At 40.4% G+C, this 17,030-nt stretch overlaps 2 protein-coding genes across 2 annotated transcripts in view; one reads left to right on the top strand and one right to left on the bottom strand.

Moving 5' to 3' along the window:
- Fim (plastin-2 Fim) overlaps positions 1-11,438 on the bottom strand; it is a 192,961-nt gene extending 181,523 nt beyond the window's left edge. Inside the window, exon 1 of the mRNA XM_071667139.1 lies at positions 11,029-11,438. Coding sequence (XP_071523240.1) covers positions 11,029-11,178 — 150 coding nt within the window. The 5' untranslated portion in view covers positions 11,179-11,438. The remainder of the gene's footprint in view (positions 1-11,028) is intronic.
- LOC139751566 (uncharacterized) overlaps positions 1-17,030 on the top strand; it is a 307,619-nt gene that overhangs the window by 203,247 nt on the left and 87,342 nt on the right. The gene's annotated exons all lie outside the window — the stretch shown is intronic.

Here is a 17,030-nt window from a genome sequence, read left to right as displayed (position 1 = left end):
ATATATATATATATATATATATATATATATATATATATATATATATATATATATATATATATATATATATATATATATATATATATATAAATATATATATATATCCTTGGGATTAGGGGAGAAAGAATTCTGCCCACTTATTCCCTGGGTGTCGTAGAAAGTGACTAAGAGGGGCGGGAGCATGGGGGCTGGAAATCATCCCCTTCTCTTTCTAAAAGAAGGAATAAAACAAGGAGCCAAGTGAGGAATTTTACCTGTAAGCCTTAGTAATTTGTCCTTTTTTCCTTTTTTTTTTCTTTTTTCAAAAGAAAGAACCGAGAAGGTGGCCAGGTGAGGCTATTCCCTCAAAGGCCCAGTCCTCTGTTCTTAACGCTACCTCGCTAATGCGGGAAATGGCGAATATGTATGGGAAAAAAAAAAAAATATATATATATATATAGATAGATAGATAGATAGATAGATATGCCCCAGCGTGAACCAAGTGCCCAATGTAACGACCAACCCCTACTGGTGAATGACCAGTTGGGTTGACTGTGGACCAACTGCCGCAACCAGGATTCGAACCTACGCGCCCAATCCTCCGTCACGGTCGCCAACGCTAACCCCTACACCGCCACAGTTTAACCAACGGCCACCAAACGCTGAACGTACGGGTAAGATCCAACAGTATGTAAACAAACACGAATGGCTGGCACTCCACAGATCACTGATGTTGCCGGCGGGTCTTGAGGAGTGTTTGAATGACCTGATCACAACCTTTTAGTTTTTTTTACAACCACTTGGATGATGTAGACGGTGAACAGTTCTTCGAAAGCGGCAAGGATAGAGCGAGCAGAAACTACATGATATTAATTACGAACCGCGTGAAAAGATATATCGTAAAGTACGTAATGGATGAAAAAAATAAACTGATATATGATTGTAAATATGGACAAAGTATAGAAATTTAAGAAGTTATATGATAGAGAACTTTCAAGTGATATAGCAAAACAAACGTAAACGTCCTTACCCAATAGCGTAATCGAAATACGTAATACGTACATCGGTAATTAAACACACGCCACTGAACCACCAGGGAGATATAGGGTCGTATAAAGGGAATGTTTTCAAAAGTACAGAGAGTATCCGGGTTCAGCGGTGGCTGGCACAAAGAAGCTTTCACACAGATCAAGAGGCTTTGGGGATGACGACTTAAGACTGAAGGATTGACCACAGAAATGGTTAGCACCGGAGTCGAGGCAGAAAGCCCACACACGTAAATCGTTCATGATTTTGGCCAGGAAGATGATACTCCAGACACGTAGGAGAGGATTGGTTAACTGGTTATTTGGGTTTTCGACCTTATCAACCGCCAGGGTCATTAAGGTCGTCAAGTTCAAATCATACTTACTAGCCGAAAAAAAATCTTCACACCTTTTCCAGGTATTACCACACACACACTCTCACTAAGTGGATGGTCCATGAGGAAGGGTTGGAGAAGAAAGGGATGCTGATCCAAAAGACCACTATAACCTACAGACATGCCACAAGCAGCGCCATATATTAATGTAACAACTGGTGGACATGTGGTCGAGACAGAAGCAGGTGACCAGCAATGGTTCAGCTCGGTCTGGAGCTATGTATGTAACCAGGAGGAACTTTGTCAAAAAAAAAAAAAACATCAGAGGGGTCGTAATTAGAGGTGGTAGACCAAAGGATGAGAGAGAGAGAGAGAGAGAGAGAGAGAGAGAGAGAGAGAGAGAGAGAGAGAGAGAGAGAGAGAGAGAGAGAGAGGCAAAAAAAAATGTCAAAAGGCAAAAAAAAAACGGAAGACATCAAATGAGACAGACTGGGCGGATGAGCGAGCCCCGCTATCAGCGCAGACAGGTGTGGGAGGTCATGGGATGGAGGAGTTACACCAGAATTCATGTGTACACTATCTGGTCAAGAGATAAAATTTAAGGATCAGATTAAGAGAAAATGTACCTGATATTGTGGGAGTTGTGGAGACAAAACATACGGGAGAGATGAGACCTATTTTGTGTAGAAGTAAATATATGACAGCAAGGTAGGGAAAGACAAGAGGAGGAGGACTGCATCTCTTAGTGTGAGACTGTCTTAAAAGTTTCAATAATTACTGGAAGATGACACATTCAGACAATACATCAATTGCAGGAAAGGAGAGCATACTGATGCTAATTAACTGTAATGCCTCAAAGAATTTTCATAAACCGGAAATATATCATGGTCAAATGAGGGAACACACAGTCAGGATGGTACATGAGACCCGGAAACACGTACTTGTCGAACGTGACAGAGTTATAATATTGGAGGATTTTAATTAAGAGGAGACAGGATTTTTATGGAGACAGAGTCTCATCTTGGAGACAGAATTCTATTTGGGAAGCCTTACTGCATCAGCACACCACTGTGCGTGCACACTAGGACCAGAGAGACAGATAACACCATCATTAATGTATCTTACTCTTCATATATGGTAGCATGGAAACTGATGATATCTATGAAGCACCAGTCAGAAAACGTGATCATATAACGCCTGATTCTGATGACGTGATGAACGAGGACGTAGAGGCAGCAGTGGTAAAATCAATCTCACAAAGGAGACATAATCACAGAAACTACAGTTTAAACAAACCCTACGATGACGTATACTGGGAAAAGAAGTTCAGCAGCCAGGAAGTAAATCACTGTGGTGGAGAGCTCTATGAAATTTACATTGTTGTAAGAACAGGGGTACCTGGAACCTCCAACAGAGAGGCACTGTCATGGAAGAGGGAGGAAAGGTTTGGCAAAAGATGACAAAAAGATGAGCTTCAGCGTCTGCTGTGACCAAGATATAGACGAAACCCCAGCGAGCCGGAGTCTGTTTAAGGTATGAGAAAGCAACGAGAATATCAGATAAGAAAGAAAAAGGAAAAAAAAATTTGCATAGAACATTTTGGACATGGCAGATGATCCAGAACTTTTCCAGAAAATCATCAGAAGCAAAATATCAGTTAATTAGCAGCTAACTGGGGTAAGGGATTCAGAAGGAAGAGTTGCAGATGATGATGCAAGAAGAAGTGAGGCAATGAACTGTAGATTCAGAAGTGCTGTCACAGCTGAAACTACTACAGACCCACCACCAGTGAGATGGAATAGGGTCTTGGAAAGCACTAAAATGCTGTATTTAAAAAAGACATGAGCAGCATACAGAAGGGTCTTTATTGCTCCTGGTCCTGTTGAAATGTCACCGTTATGTGCTGCACATGTGTGGTACACACACTTGACAAGCCACACGACATCTTCGAAAATTCTTGATAGAAAGTTAAAGTGCCCAGGGAGTGAAAGAGGGAAGATGTCACACTAAGTATCTATAAGAAAGGAGAGCAGTAGGATGCGCAGAAAACCTCCTGTAAAGAAGAAACTACAGAAATGAGACAAAAAATATTAAGGTAAGGTCAAGTTAAACGAACATCTCAAATTTCTGTGAAAAAGTAAACTCCGTTTAAGACGAGAGAGAAAGCTGGTTGGATTGTCTGTATCAGAAAGCATTAAAGTTTGCCTCCTTCGTCGGACAATTGATCTTATTGTTAAGTAACAAAGAACGTATTTAAGAGGAGCCTTTACGAAATGGGTTGATGTCACCAGTGGCGTGCTCTTCATCTCACAAAATGACTTGCCACAATGATTAGACTCCAACTTGAACATTTTGAGAGATGGCGACAAGGGCATGCGGGGAAATAAAAAGTGAGGAGGATGACATCAACTTACAAGGGAACCTCGACAAGGTCCAGAGTCGGTCGAATAATGATGCATGAAATTTAACTTGAGAAAAGGCAATTATGAGAATGCGAAAGAAGGCCTCGTGATGAATACGATCTAGCAGGAAGTACGCTGCAGGAATGTGTGTGTGTGTGGGAGGACCTTGGGAGTAAACATCATCCCTGGCCCATCATCCCCTTGGTCAAATCTTTGAAGAATAGTTGAGAAAAACTGTCTGTACGTGGATGAGGAAATATTGAATAGGCTCTTCACGGCCAACAGAAAACAGAACTAGAATATGCTTCTCACATTTTCTCACTGCACTTAATAAAGCGCAAAGAATAGTACAAGAAAGATAGTATCAGAATTAAGAAAGCTGAGTTACAGGGAAAGGAAAAAAAACTTAAAAGTTTCCCAGCATGAAGAGTTTCTAAGGAGAGAAACATGAACATATTCCTTAAATTCTTAAATCAGTTTGATGAAGGAGACGATGAACAGAGCCTGGGAAGTAACGAGGCAACCAGACCATAACGTGAAATCAAGCAAGAAACGTGTTAGAAAAAATGTAAAGTACTTTTACAGTATAGAAGTACTGGATGAATGGAATAAACAGTGTTGAAATTATGAATGTGGACTGTACAATATAAAGAAAGGATGATAGTTAATAAAAAAAAAATAGTTAAAAAAAAACCTAAATGGGGCCCCCACAAGAGTAAAACCCCCCCCAAAAAAAATCTAAATGGAGCCCCACAAGAGTGAAAAAAAACCAAAAGCATCTAAATGGAGCCCCACAAGAGTAAAAAAAAAAACCAAAAGCATCTAAATGGAGCCCCACAAGAGTGAAAACCCCTCCCCGTACAGTGCTAGATATGATAACCCACGAGTGTATAACTCCTTCCCTGTACAGTACCACCAGGTAACTACACACGAGGGAAGTAAGAGGCGATGACGATTGCATCACCTTTAAAGAGGAACGTACACAAACTCCAAAGTGAGTCTGATGCATGTCTGATGGAAGTCAACCCGCTTACATGCAGATTAGTGAGGATGAGACACACTGAAGTAAGGCTTCAATACGCATCATTACGTGGCAGGAAATAAGCTACAAATTTGTGTGAGGGACGTGTTGAGTCACCACTGTACCTATACCTCTACCCAGACCCACAAGTTATGAGAACTGTGAAGGAGACGGAACATTGGTGGCAGTAATCTGGATCGCATTCAAGAACACGGATAAGAATCTATACAAACAAAATGTTCGCATCCCGTATCACGCCACCCGTAATCACACCAAAGTCAGAATATGCTTCTCAAGTCTGGTCATCGCACTTCAAGACGCACAAACAACAAACACAGGAAGGTAATAAGGATGGAAGATGGTAGCAGAATAAAAAGATCTGAGATACAGCGAAGTTTGAGTGTAAAGTTGCCTGGCAAGAAAGAGAGAGTGAGGGATGATCTAATCACAATATTCTGTTTTTAACCTAGCGTGATCGTCTTCGGAAGGTGCAAAAATATAACCAGAGGCCATAACAAGAAATGAAGCCTAAAACTGCCAAAATATTTACATTAGTACTGTTACAGTATGATCAGTGGATAAATGGAATAAAATAAGAATGATGACATCATCTGCTCGTTCAAAAAGGTGGTGTGATAAGAGAAAGTCTGGCAGGGCGTCGCTGGTTCCAACAACTTGGTCGACCCACGACCCCAACTTGGCACCATGGACCCAGCCCAAGCTGGGAGGTGGTGAGGGTAGAAGACCTCCGATGACCACGTCAGGTGTACCCCCTTCCCCCTCTCTTAAAATATGTAATTACACGCACACCAGATTTGTAAAACGCATCGTACCCAATCAAAGTAACAATAAAAAAAAAATAAATCTGTAGCAGCTCTTTCCTACCCCACCCTTCCTCTCTCATGCTGCACCAGGTAAGTCTTACTGAGTTTTAAAAGTTTCATGACATTCCTGACGCAACGTGAACTTCCGAGAGGAGCGCGGTGTCTTCCTCCCCCACCTCACTCGAGGAATGTTACACACCACTTAAAACCTTCACAGCTACTCTAACTCCCTCATGAGAGACCACAGGTGAGTACGTCACTCCCACCACGCTCGACCCTACCACGAACCCCTCCTGACCTACACACACACACAACCCGCACAACCACCTTCACCGCACTCTCTACCTTCAAACCTTGAAAGATACAGCAATGTACCGGACTAGTTACGTACCCAAGACATTGTTACGTAATTGAAACAGGTAACTGTCCATATTTTAAACAAAACAGGATCAAGCATCACATCCACCATGATGGTGTACGCCGGTACGTATTTATTTACAAGATTCCCAGAGGCGCGCGTAATGAAATACCGCATCTCCCTAGAACGGGAGTCGTCCCCACCAGAAACTACCCCAACCCCATGGCGCCACCAAGAAACTCGATCACTTGGGGTTAATTTGACATCCGAATACAATTACCTAACAACCATCTGCATCTAGGGTCGTATTTAAAACCCACTTTTCATTGCCGGTTTAGCAGGAGGCATAACAAATGAAGGCCACTTCACTCTCCTTGGAAGCTTTGAAATTAGAGAACCCTGACTCACCACCCCATCCAGCTGAAAGTTATTTACAAAAATCCGCTGATCTAGAATACATGGTTCTGAAAGAAGATATTCCAAGGACAATCAATAATCTAATTAGCCATGAACCAAATACTTCTTTGCAAAATGAATTTCTTGTCCCATGGACTTGTATTCTCTATGCACAAACTCGAGCATACATATGACAAAAAAAAAAAATATACATGGCGACGGACTTTTGAATTTTGTACATACGAAACAAATAATGAAAAGTTATCGACACTGCTATTGACCAAGCTTCTCACTATTTTCTTTCCACGACAAAAAGAATGGCTAAGGGTCAGACAAGACGGTAAATGTGTATATCAAAGCCTATCAATACTTAAGATGAATCATTCCTCGATTAATCCGGAAACAAAAGCATTGTAGGCAACAACCAAAGATGGTCAAGGGAACATCCCCGCGGTCTGCATTCCATACCGTATTAGTTTACCAAATCATCAATTCCCAAACTTACTTGGTGTCAGCTTTTATTTCTTATTAGTATACACGAGTTATACATAAAGACAATAGCATTATAAATTCGGCAGTATATTGGCAGTTATTCTTAAAGGACAAAAAAAAATGCCTTTCAAGTAGTCTCAGGCAATTATTTTCATGACAATATTAGTAGAGAATGTAAATTAATTAACTGGACAACGGCTGACGTGGTATCACCCCAGGAACACCACCATCACCAACCCGTCTCGGCTTCATGCCAACAGCGACCAAAGGTTGGTCAGCGGGAGAAGGGAGGTGCTCTCACCGGTTTCTTGAAATCTGGTTTGCTACCGTACAACAAAACTTCATCACATAACATTCTAAAATTCCACAGAAATGTATACACACAAATATATATATATATATATATATATATATATATATATATATATATATATATATATATATATATAATATAATCGGTTTCCCTAAGTCTGCGAGGTAGCTCAAGGAAACAGACGAAGAATGGCCCAACTAATATACATACATAAACGCCCATACACGCATATATATATACATATATATTTTTTTTTTTTCATACGATTCGCCATTTCCCGCGTTTGCGAGGTAGCGTTAAGAACAGAGGACAGGGCCTTAGAGGGAAAATCCTCACCTGGCCCCCTTCTCTGTTCCTTCTTTTGGAAAATTAAAAAAAAAAAAAACGAGAGGGGAGGATTTCCAGCCACCCGCTCCCTCCCCTTTTAGTCGCCTTCTACGACACGCAGGGAATACATGGGAAGTATTCTTTCTCCCCTATCCCCAGGGATATATATATATATCCTCACCTCACCTCACGCTACCTCGCAAACGCGGGAGACAGCGACAAAGTATAAAAAAAAAAAAAAAAAAAAAAAAATATATATATATATATATATATATATATTTTTTTTTTTTTTTTTGCGTGTGTGGGCGTGTGTATGTACGTGTGTGTGGGGGGGGGGGGTTGGGCCATTTCTTTCGTCTGTTTCCTTGCGCTGCCTCGCGGGCGCGGGGGGCGGCGGCAAAGTGTAAAAAAAAAAAAAAAAGAAAAAAAAAATATATATGTATATATATATATATATATATATATATATATATATATATATATATATATATATATATATATATATATAGATATGGGAGCGGGGGGCTGGAAATCCTCCCCTCTCATTTTTGATTTTCCAAAGGAAGGAACAGAGACGGGGGCCAAGTGGGGATTTCCCTCAAAGGCTCAGTCCTCTGTTCCTAAAGCTACCTCGCTATCGCGGGAAATGGCAAATAGTATGAAAAAAAAAAAAAAAATATATATATATATATACATTTCAACGTATACATACATATACATAAATATATACACATGTACATATTCATACTTGCTGCCTTCATCCATTTCCGTCACACTTTAGTTCGTGATGAAAGTCATGAAGGTAAAATCGTACTTCAGTAGTTCATATAATTTATTCAATATGTAATTCTTCTATACATGTGGCACGACATATTTCGTTGAGACAATCCACTTCATCAGGTGCCAGAACTTAACGAAGTTATTTAATGTAACGGTAGACGCTAGAAGCCCGGAAACCGAACCCGGACCACCAGTCAGATTAGGCAGACAGCGTTCTGTTAGACCACTGATGGACTGAGCTTTTTTTTGTTGTTGATGAAGTTACCACAGCAACTCCAGGTCCTACTGCACACACACTGTGTGGCACGTAGGGTAGAGCACACAAGTACCGAGCAAGCAGAGATAAAAACTCTTACAAATAGATTTTGATTTACACGTGAACATTACTTTCTTATTATTATTATTATTATTATTATATATATATATATATATATATATATATATATATATATATATATATATATATATATATATATATATATCCCTGGGGGTGGGGGAGAAAGAATACTTCCCACGTATTCCCTGCGTGTCGTAGAAGGCGACGAAAAGGGGAGGGAGCGGGGGCTGGAAATCCTCCCCTCTCATTCTTTTTTAATTTTCCAAAAGAGGGAAAAGAGAGAGAGAGGGGGGGGGGGGAGCAGGTGAGGATATTACCACAAAGGCCTAGTCCTCTATTCTTAACGCTACCTCATTAACGCGGGAAATGGTGAATAGTATGAAAGATATATATATATATATATATATATATATATATATATATATATATATATATATATATATATATATATATATATATATAACACCAATTTGTCAGAATTGCGTTAGGTTTTATCGGCAAGTGACATTTTGTCAAAATCTGAATGCTAGTGAAATTTATCATTTTCTTATTTCACTACTATATAATGCATATATGCAATAACGTGTGCGTTTGTGTTGAAGCTACCTTTTTTTCAATTTCAGTAGTCATGTGAAAAGACAAATAAGATTCCCCAAGAACACTACTTTTACTTAGTTTGCAAATCATAAGTGTTCGTCATCTTTGATAAATATTATACAACAGTCCGGTGCTGCTTTATGGACACCATGAAACCTGGTCACCATATCCTGGAGACAAAAGATACGAATACTGTGTGAAGAAATACTTGTATACTTAAATACTTAAAGACGTAAACACGAAATATACAAATATTCATCAATCAAATACAAAAGCTTACAATATCATAGCAGCAAGCTGGTGAAGTTATGTTAGCAAAAAAAGTAAGCGGATAAATGAGCCCTTACACTTCTCGATCAATACCCTTGACTCCTGAGTCATCACGGGCTACACAGTTCAGACATGGTGAACCTTATGGGCGTAGCTCACTGACACTAATCCTAAAACACATATCATTAGCAGGTACACTAAGTTTGTAATCCACTCACCGGCCGTTAGACGATAAAGACCTTAAAATACATAGACAAATCACTATGAGCCACTATTGAAGCCTTGGAAAGTTATCATTTACGAATGTTGGAATATGGGTAAACCTTTAACACAGATGAACGTTACAGCCGTCTTTTTGTTAATTAACGTCACACACCATAGTATTCCATAAGATATTGAATTCTTAAGAACACTATACCAGTAATCAATAGTAGCATTACACAGTTATTGACAAGGTACAGCCGGCTACAGAGGCTCCTCTACATAGAGGTAAAATTAAAGATTCAGTTCCGAGTGTCATATGGCTATATATATAATTCCAGTGTACGTAGAACACTTGTTCTTCACGAATGAACGTCAAATGAGGTACAATACTTGATTGAAAATAAACAAAAATGCTTGGGAACAGATGAGACCAGTTTTCGGTTTTCATAAATTGAGAATTTTGTTTTGCATGATTAATTAGCTGTCCTTTATGTTCATTTCGTTATGTTGAGCAACATCGCGCGTATCAGTTATCTGGCACCAATTTCCACGAAGTATGTCTGCTTTCAATGAAAATCATTTATACTTAAAGAACTTCACAAAAAATCCTGTATTATCCACTTAATTTTTACCAAGTCATCGAGTCCATCCATTTACCATAGAATTGATAAAATTAATATAGAAATATGTATATAATTGCTCTCGACATGATTTGCATGTGAACCTGCATCATGTTACTCCAGCGTAAGATAAGGATATTATCAGCAGCCTGGGAGGAGGTGGGTCTAGTCGGGGAATAAATGGCTGAACCTACTGTCACCTCCCACACCACACTATATGTATAAGCAGTCTTCCAAGATTACCTCATATTAATAATGGAGAACATCGCCGAAGTCTCACAGAAAGCACCTCTCGTTGTCCATATTAAACGATAACAAGACAAAACCATGAATTAAACCCTCCATAAAACCCGTCTGGAAGGAATTTAAACCCGGTTTCCCGGGCTGACAGTGTGTGTCCTGAACGATATTTCAGATGTCAGGTTCAGGGGCGAGGGAGGGAAGCGGCTGGACCACCACTGGATCCTACCCATGTTCCTCACAATTTTTGAGCATCGTATATACCGTGACCGTACGATTTCTACCGAGCTCTGACATATTCTACCAGCGTCATGGCTGGCTGTGTTATCTATGCATTATCACACCTGCTCGAATTCAAATGGTATGTTCCAGCCTCGCCCATTGGTCCTTGCTCGAATTTACTTAAGACTTTCACAGCACTGATACTACACTTTGCAGTTTCATTATTATTATATATTTCGATAGAATATATATTCATAATTCATATTTGCTCTAATTTATTACTTACCGTATTGAATGTTTCACACAATTCATCCAGTTGGTCGTCGTTGAACGTCTTTACACCCTCCGTCGAAGCCATTTTGTCAGACTGTCTGTTCTGCATCCCGCATCGTTCCAATAATTCTTTGTACGTATTATCAACCTTTCCGAACTTCATCTTTTTATATATATTAGTTTCAAGAATGTTATACTATGTATTTTATTTATTATGTTGTTTTATATTATACTGCTTATTTCTCTTTCTTGAAAAAAAGCAAGTAAGATGCACTTTAAAAGATTGTTCAGATGTTAGGGGGGCACGCATGCGCGGCGGGGAAGCAGTGGGTGATGGCGGGAGATGAAACGTGGTTCAAGATGAAGTTGGAGGTGGGTGTGTGAGTGTGTGTGTTGGCAGCTCGGCAGTTGTAGGCAAACTCTGCTTCACCTCCACACGTCGCGTATATTATAAGCCCACCCAGGAGAGCCAAGCCCAGGTGTCGGATGAGGCTGGTTCCTGTTCAAGGTGACTCACGCGTACGCGCCCACTTCGTAGATTTAGGAGTATCATTCAACACAGACCCGTTTCCTGTATAGCCATATTCATACAATTACAATCCATTTAATCTTTTAGCAAAGGATGAGGAAAGTATGTTATTTGAGTAACATTACAACACCCTTATCAAACTTCTTAGGATGTAGCGCTTACTTATTATGCCTGCCTCTTGATAATGAGCAAATATATATATATATATATATATATATATATATATATATATATATATATATATATATATATATATATATATGCTACCTGATTCCGCCTGCTTGAGATTACACCGCGCGTGAAAAGTTACCTTTGGTGAAGGTGTATTATTTGAGAGGACAGTCTCGTCAGAAAACTCACTCCATAAGAGTACGTTTCCCTGCTACTGGAAGGTCAGCCTTGAGTATACAGGAGCTTTTAGAATAGTCTTGGGTAACAAGAACTTTTTCATAGAAAATGATTCTATTGTAATTATAGATACATAACTCAATATATATATATATATATATATATATATATATATATATATATATATATATATATATATATATATATATATATATGTATATCCTTTTTTTCTTTCAAACTATTTTCTCTCTCTCTCTCTCTCTCTCTCTCTCTCTCTCTCTCTCTCTCTCTCTCTCTCTCTCTCTCTCTCTCTCTCTATATATATATATATATATATATATATATATATATATATATATATATATTTCTTTCGTAGTATTCGCCATTTTCCGCGTTAGCGAGGTAGCGTCAAGAACATAGGACTGGGACTTTGAGGAATATCCTCACTTGGCCCCCATCTCTGTTCCTACTTTTGGAAAATTAAAAAAAAAAAGAAAAACGAGAGGGGAGGATTTCCAGCCACCCGCTCCCTCCCCTTTTAGTCGCCTTCTACGACACGCAGGGAATACGTGGGAAGTATTCTTTCTCCCCTATCCCCAGGAATGATAGGACCAGTTTCTATGACAGAGCAGAGTCCTGCTATTTTCTACGAACTTTGGCGAGACTTTACCCCAGTGATACAGCTTCACCAAATATATATATATATATATATATATATATATATATATATATATATATATATATATATATATATATATATATATATATATATATAAAGTGTGGTTGAGAGAGCAGAAGAGGGTGTTTTAGAATGGTTTGGTTGCATGGAGAGAATGAGTGAGGAAAGATTGACAAAGAGGATGTATGTGTCAGAGATGGGGAGGGGAACGAGGAGAAGTGGGAGACCAAATTGGAGGTGGAAGAATGGAGTGAAAAAGGTTTTAGCGATCGGGGCCTGAACATACAGGAGGATGAAAGGCGTGCAAGGAACAGAGTGAATTGGAACGATGAGGTATACCGGGGTCGACGTGCTGTACCTCTGGAACACTGAAATTCTATCCTGGAAATCCCTAAGGTGCAGTTCTTTCTCCATGTCTCTTTAGTATCTTCCCACACGACCAGCCATTACCTCAGGCAAACCTCAACATGAAGGTCATCTGCTTATACAGACGATCCCTGACGCTCAAGTCACAACATCCTGACACCACAGCAGCGACATCCAACGCGCGACTCTGCATTACACAACTGGAACAATGGCTCATCTAGAACAGGATGTCTGAGTCTCCACAGAAACTTTTAATTACTTATGACCTCAGCCAGACACAGATACATCTCATCTCCTTCGGTCACCTTGTTTAGATAAGTCTCTCATACTATGCACAACATCAACCTTTCTAGGCATCATATATATATATATATATATATATATATATATATATATATATATATATATATATATATATATATATATATATATATATATATCCCTGAGGATGGGCTAGAAAGAAACTGTGCACATATTCCCTGCGTAGTGTCGTAGAAGGCAACTGAATGCGGCGGGAGGGTGGGGCTGGAAATCTTCCCCTCCTGTATTATAAAGCTTTTCCAAAAGAAAGAATGGATGAAAGAATCAAATGCAGATCTTATATCGTTTAAGGCTCAGCCTGGACGCTACCTCGATCACGAAAAATAACGATAGATAAATGAATAGATAAATAGATGATATATATGGTTTGGGCACATGGAGAGAATGAGTGAGGAAAGATTGACCAAGAGGATATATGTGTCGGAGGTGGAGGGAACGAGGAGAAGAGGGAGACCAAATTGGAGGTGGAAAGATGGAGTGAAAAAGATTTTGTGTGATCGGGGCCTGAATATGCAGGAGGGTGAAAGGAGGGCAAGGAATAGAGTGAATTGGATCGATGTGGTATACAGGGGTTGACGTGCTGTCAGTGGATTGAATCAGGGCATGTGAAGCGTCTGGGGTAAACCATGGAAAGCTGTGTAGGTATGTATATTTGCGTGTGTGGACGTATGTATATACATGTGTATGGGGGTGGGTTGGGCCATTTCTTTCGTGTTTCCTTGCGCTACCTCGCAAACGCGGGAGACAGCGACAAAAAAAAAAAAAAATATATATATATATATATATATATATATATATATATATATATATATATATATATATATATATATATAATTCTTCCATTCATATTCGCGATTTCCTGCGTTAGCAAGAACACATGACTTTCAGAGGGAAAAATCCTCACGAAGAAAAATACAGCAGGATAAGTCTCGCGTGAACTTTCCTGTATCTTACATCAGGGGCAAAAATCTAGAAATTCTTTCTTGATGTAAAATACAGGAAGGTTCACGTGGGACGTATCCTGCAAGTATACGAGGTCACGCGCAACACTGTGTTCTTAATTCAGTATATATATATATATATATATATATATATATATATATATATATATATATATATATATATATATATATATATATAAACCTGATCCCTGTTTCCCATGTTGGCGAGGTAACGCTAGGAACGGACGAAGAAAGTTCACATCCACTCAAATCCAGTCTTTAGCTCCCTATCCAGAACCAGGCCCCACAGACCTTTCTGTCCTTTCCCTCCCGGTTCCTCCAAATGCCCTGGTTCGGTTCATTAACAGCACGTCGTCCTCTGTATAGCTTGCCAGTCCAGTTCACTCAATCCCGTGCACGCCTTTCACCCTCCTGCATGTTCAGGCCCCGATCACTCAAAATCTTTTAGTTCCCTCCTTCCATCTCCAACTTGTAGTCCCGTTTCGCCTTGCTCCCCTTTACATCCGACACATACCTTTTTCTCAATCTCTCCTCAGTCGACCTCTCCCTATGTCCAAAATATTTCAGCACACCTTCCTCAGCTCTCTCAATCAGTGTATTCTTATTTCCACACCTCCCTCTTACCTTATCAATACTTAGTCGATTAAGCCACCTTACGCCATATATTGTTCTCAAACATTTCATTTCCAGGACGTCCACCCTCCTTATGAATATCTTTGACATATGAATATATGAGAAAAAAAAACGATCGCAAGACTGATCCCTGTAGCACACTATACTCAGACTTGACCCCCGATCGCAACTCTTTGTTTACGGCCAGTGAACCAATTTCCTATCCACCGCAGGACAACCTCGTCGGTACACTGTGACTCAACTCTTGCTCGCAACCTTCGGTGCCGAACTTTATAGGATGTTTTTCTGAAGAACTCGATAGATGTAATCACCTGTCGTCATACGTGTTGTTTATATCATTAAGGAGATCAAGTTGATTGGTCAGACGAGCGATTCCGTCGAAAACCATGCTGAGAATCGTTTAGTAAGTTGTAGTCTCGTAAATAGTTTCCAATTCTATCTCGGATGATGGATTCCATACGTGTTCCAACTACAAGATGGTAAAGTAATCGGAAGGTAATTTCCGGACACTGTGTTATCACGTTGTCTTCTGAGTGTCTGGATTATGTTGGCAAACGTCCACTTCTCCGGAGTTTTCCTCGTAGCAAGTGACTTACTGAGCAGGACACAGTCAAGGGCTTTTACCTCGTTCTGCGCCTCTTTCATTGTCCTGAGATCAAACTTCTCAGACATGGAGGTTAAAACACACGGCTCCAACAGAGTGACAAAAATATGTCGATGGACAGCAGATGGGCAGGTAGCCAGACCTCCTGCCCAGCTCGACCCATGGTACCGGTACGTATGTCTGGCCATCGACATATTTTTGTCACACCCTCGAAGCTGCGAGGGTCTAGCGTCCATGCTGCCCCCACACATGTGGGGTTGGCACAAAACATAGGCATTATCAGAATTTTGTGTCTTAATCTTCATGTGGCCAAGGTATCCAGGCGCTCCGCCTAGGGTTCGAATCTGAGCCATTATATATATATATATATATATATATATATATATATATATATATATATATATATATATATATATATATATATATATATGAACGAGTAGAAGTGGGAGACCGAATTGGACGTGGAAGGATGGAGTGAAAAAGATTTTGAGCGATCGGGGCCTGAACAACATACAGGAGGTTGAAAGGCGTGCAAGGAATAGAGTGCATTAGAACGATGTGATATACCGGGGTCGACGTGCTGTCAATGGATTGAACCAGGGCATGTGAAGAATCTGGGATAAACCATGGAAAGTTTTGTGGGGCCTGGATGTGGAAAGGGAGCTGTGGTTTCGGTGCATTACACATGACAGCTATATATATATATATATATATATATATATATATATGTGTGTGTGTGTGTGTGTGTGTGTGTGTGTGTGTGTGTGTGTACATATATAACATTGTGCACAAATTATGCGAGAAAAGTAGAATTTCAACTATCAACACACCAGCATGATGCTAGACACCTGTGTACGTAGGTGTGATGAGGTTAAGGTAACGTGAGGCGCGGGACCCGGGAGGTCAAGGTATTGCCAGCGTTGCCCAGGGCGGGAGGCAGCCAGGTTATTCTTCACCTCGGCGGGTGGCGCCAGCCCACCCACCCACCCGACGCTCTCTTAACCTGTGTCCAGTTTGATCGTTAAACCACCTCGATCACCAATTAGTCTTTAGGTGTTGTCACAACCCGTCTTGGATCTTCTGAAAGACTTTGAAATTCTTTTAAACTCGGCGACCGAATCGACATGCGTATAGGGTATACTAGAGCGGGGGCAATGTCGAGTAAGTTATATTCTGCTCCAGTGAGGCCTCCCAGGGCGGCCACCTGTGCCAGGCCCCGTACACGGAGGGCCAGTCTTGCCTCCTACAGGTAGGGACTTCGCCAGGAGATGATGGGTGTCATACCTTCAGGAAGAGAAGAACATGGCGACCTAAACCTGGTAACTTGTGGTCATCCTCTCAATACACTAGCATAAATGTGTTAGCTGGTCCACACTGTGGTACCTGGTCCACACCGTGGTAGCTCGTCCACACTGTGGTACCTGGTCCACACTGTAGTAGCTGGTCCACACAGTGGTAGCTGGTCCACACAGTGGTAGCTGGTCCACACCGTGGTAGCTGGTCCACAGCATGGTTGCTGTTCCACACAGTAGTAGCTGGTTCACACTGTGGTAGCTGGTCCACACTGTGGTAG

Source organism: Panulirus ornatus, chromosome 11 (genome assembly GCF_036320965.1).
Source record: "Panulirus ornatus isolate Po-2019 chromosome 11, ASM3632096v1, whole genome shotgun sequence".
Lineage (NCBI taxonomy): Eukaryota > Metazoa > Arthropoda > Malacostraca > Decapoda > Palinuridae > Panulirus > Panulirus ornatus.
The sequence above is the reverse complement of the archived record's forward strand: the minus strand, read 5'-3'. Positions and strand labels throughout refer to the sequence as shown.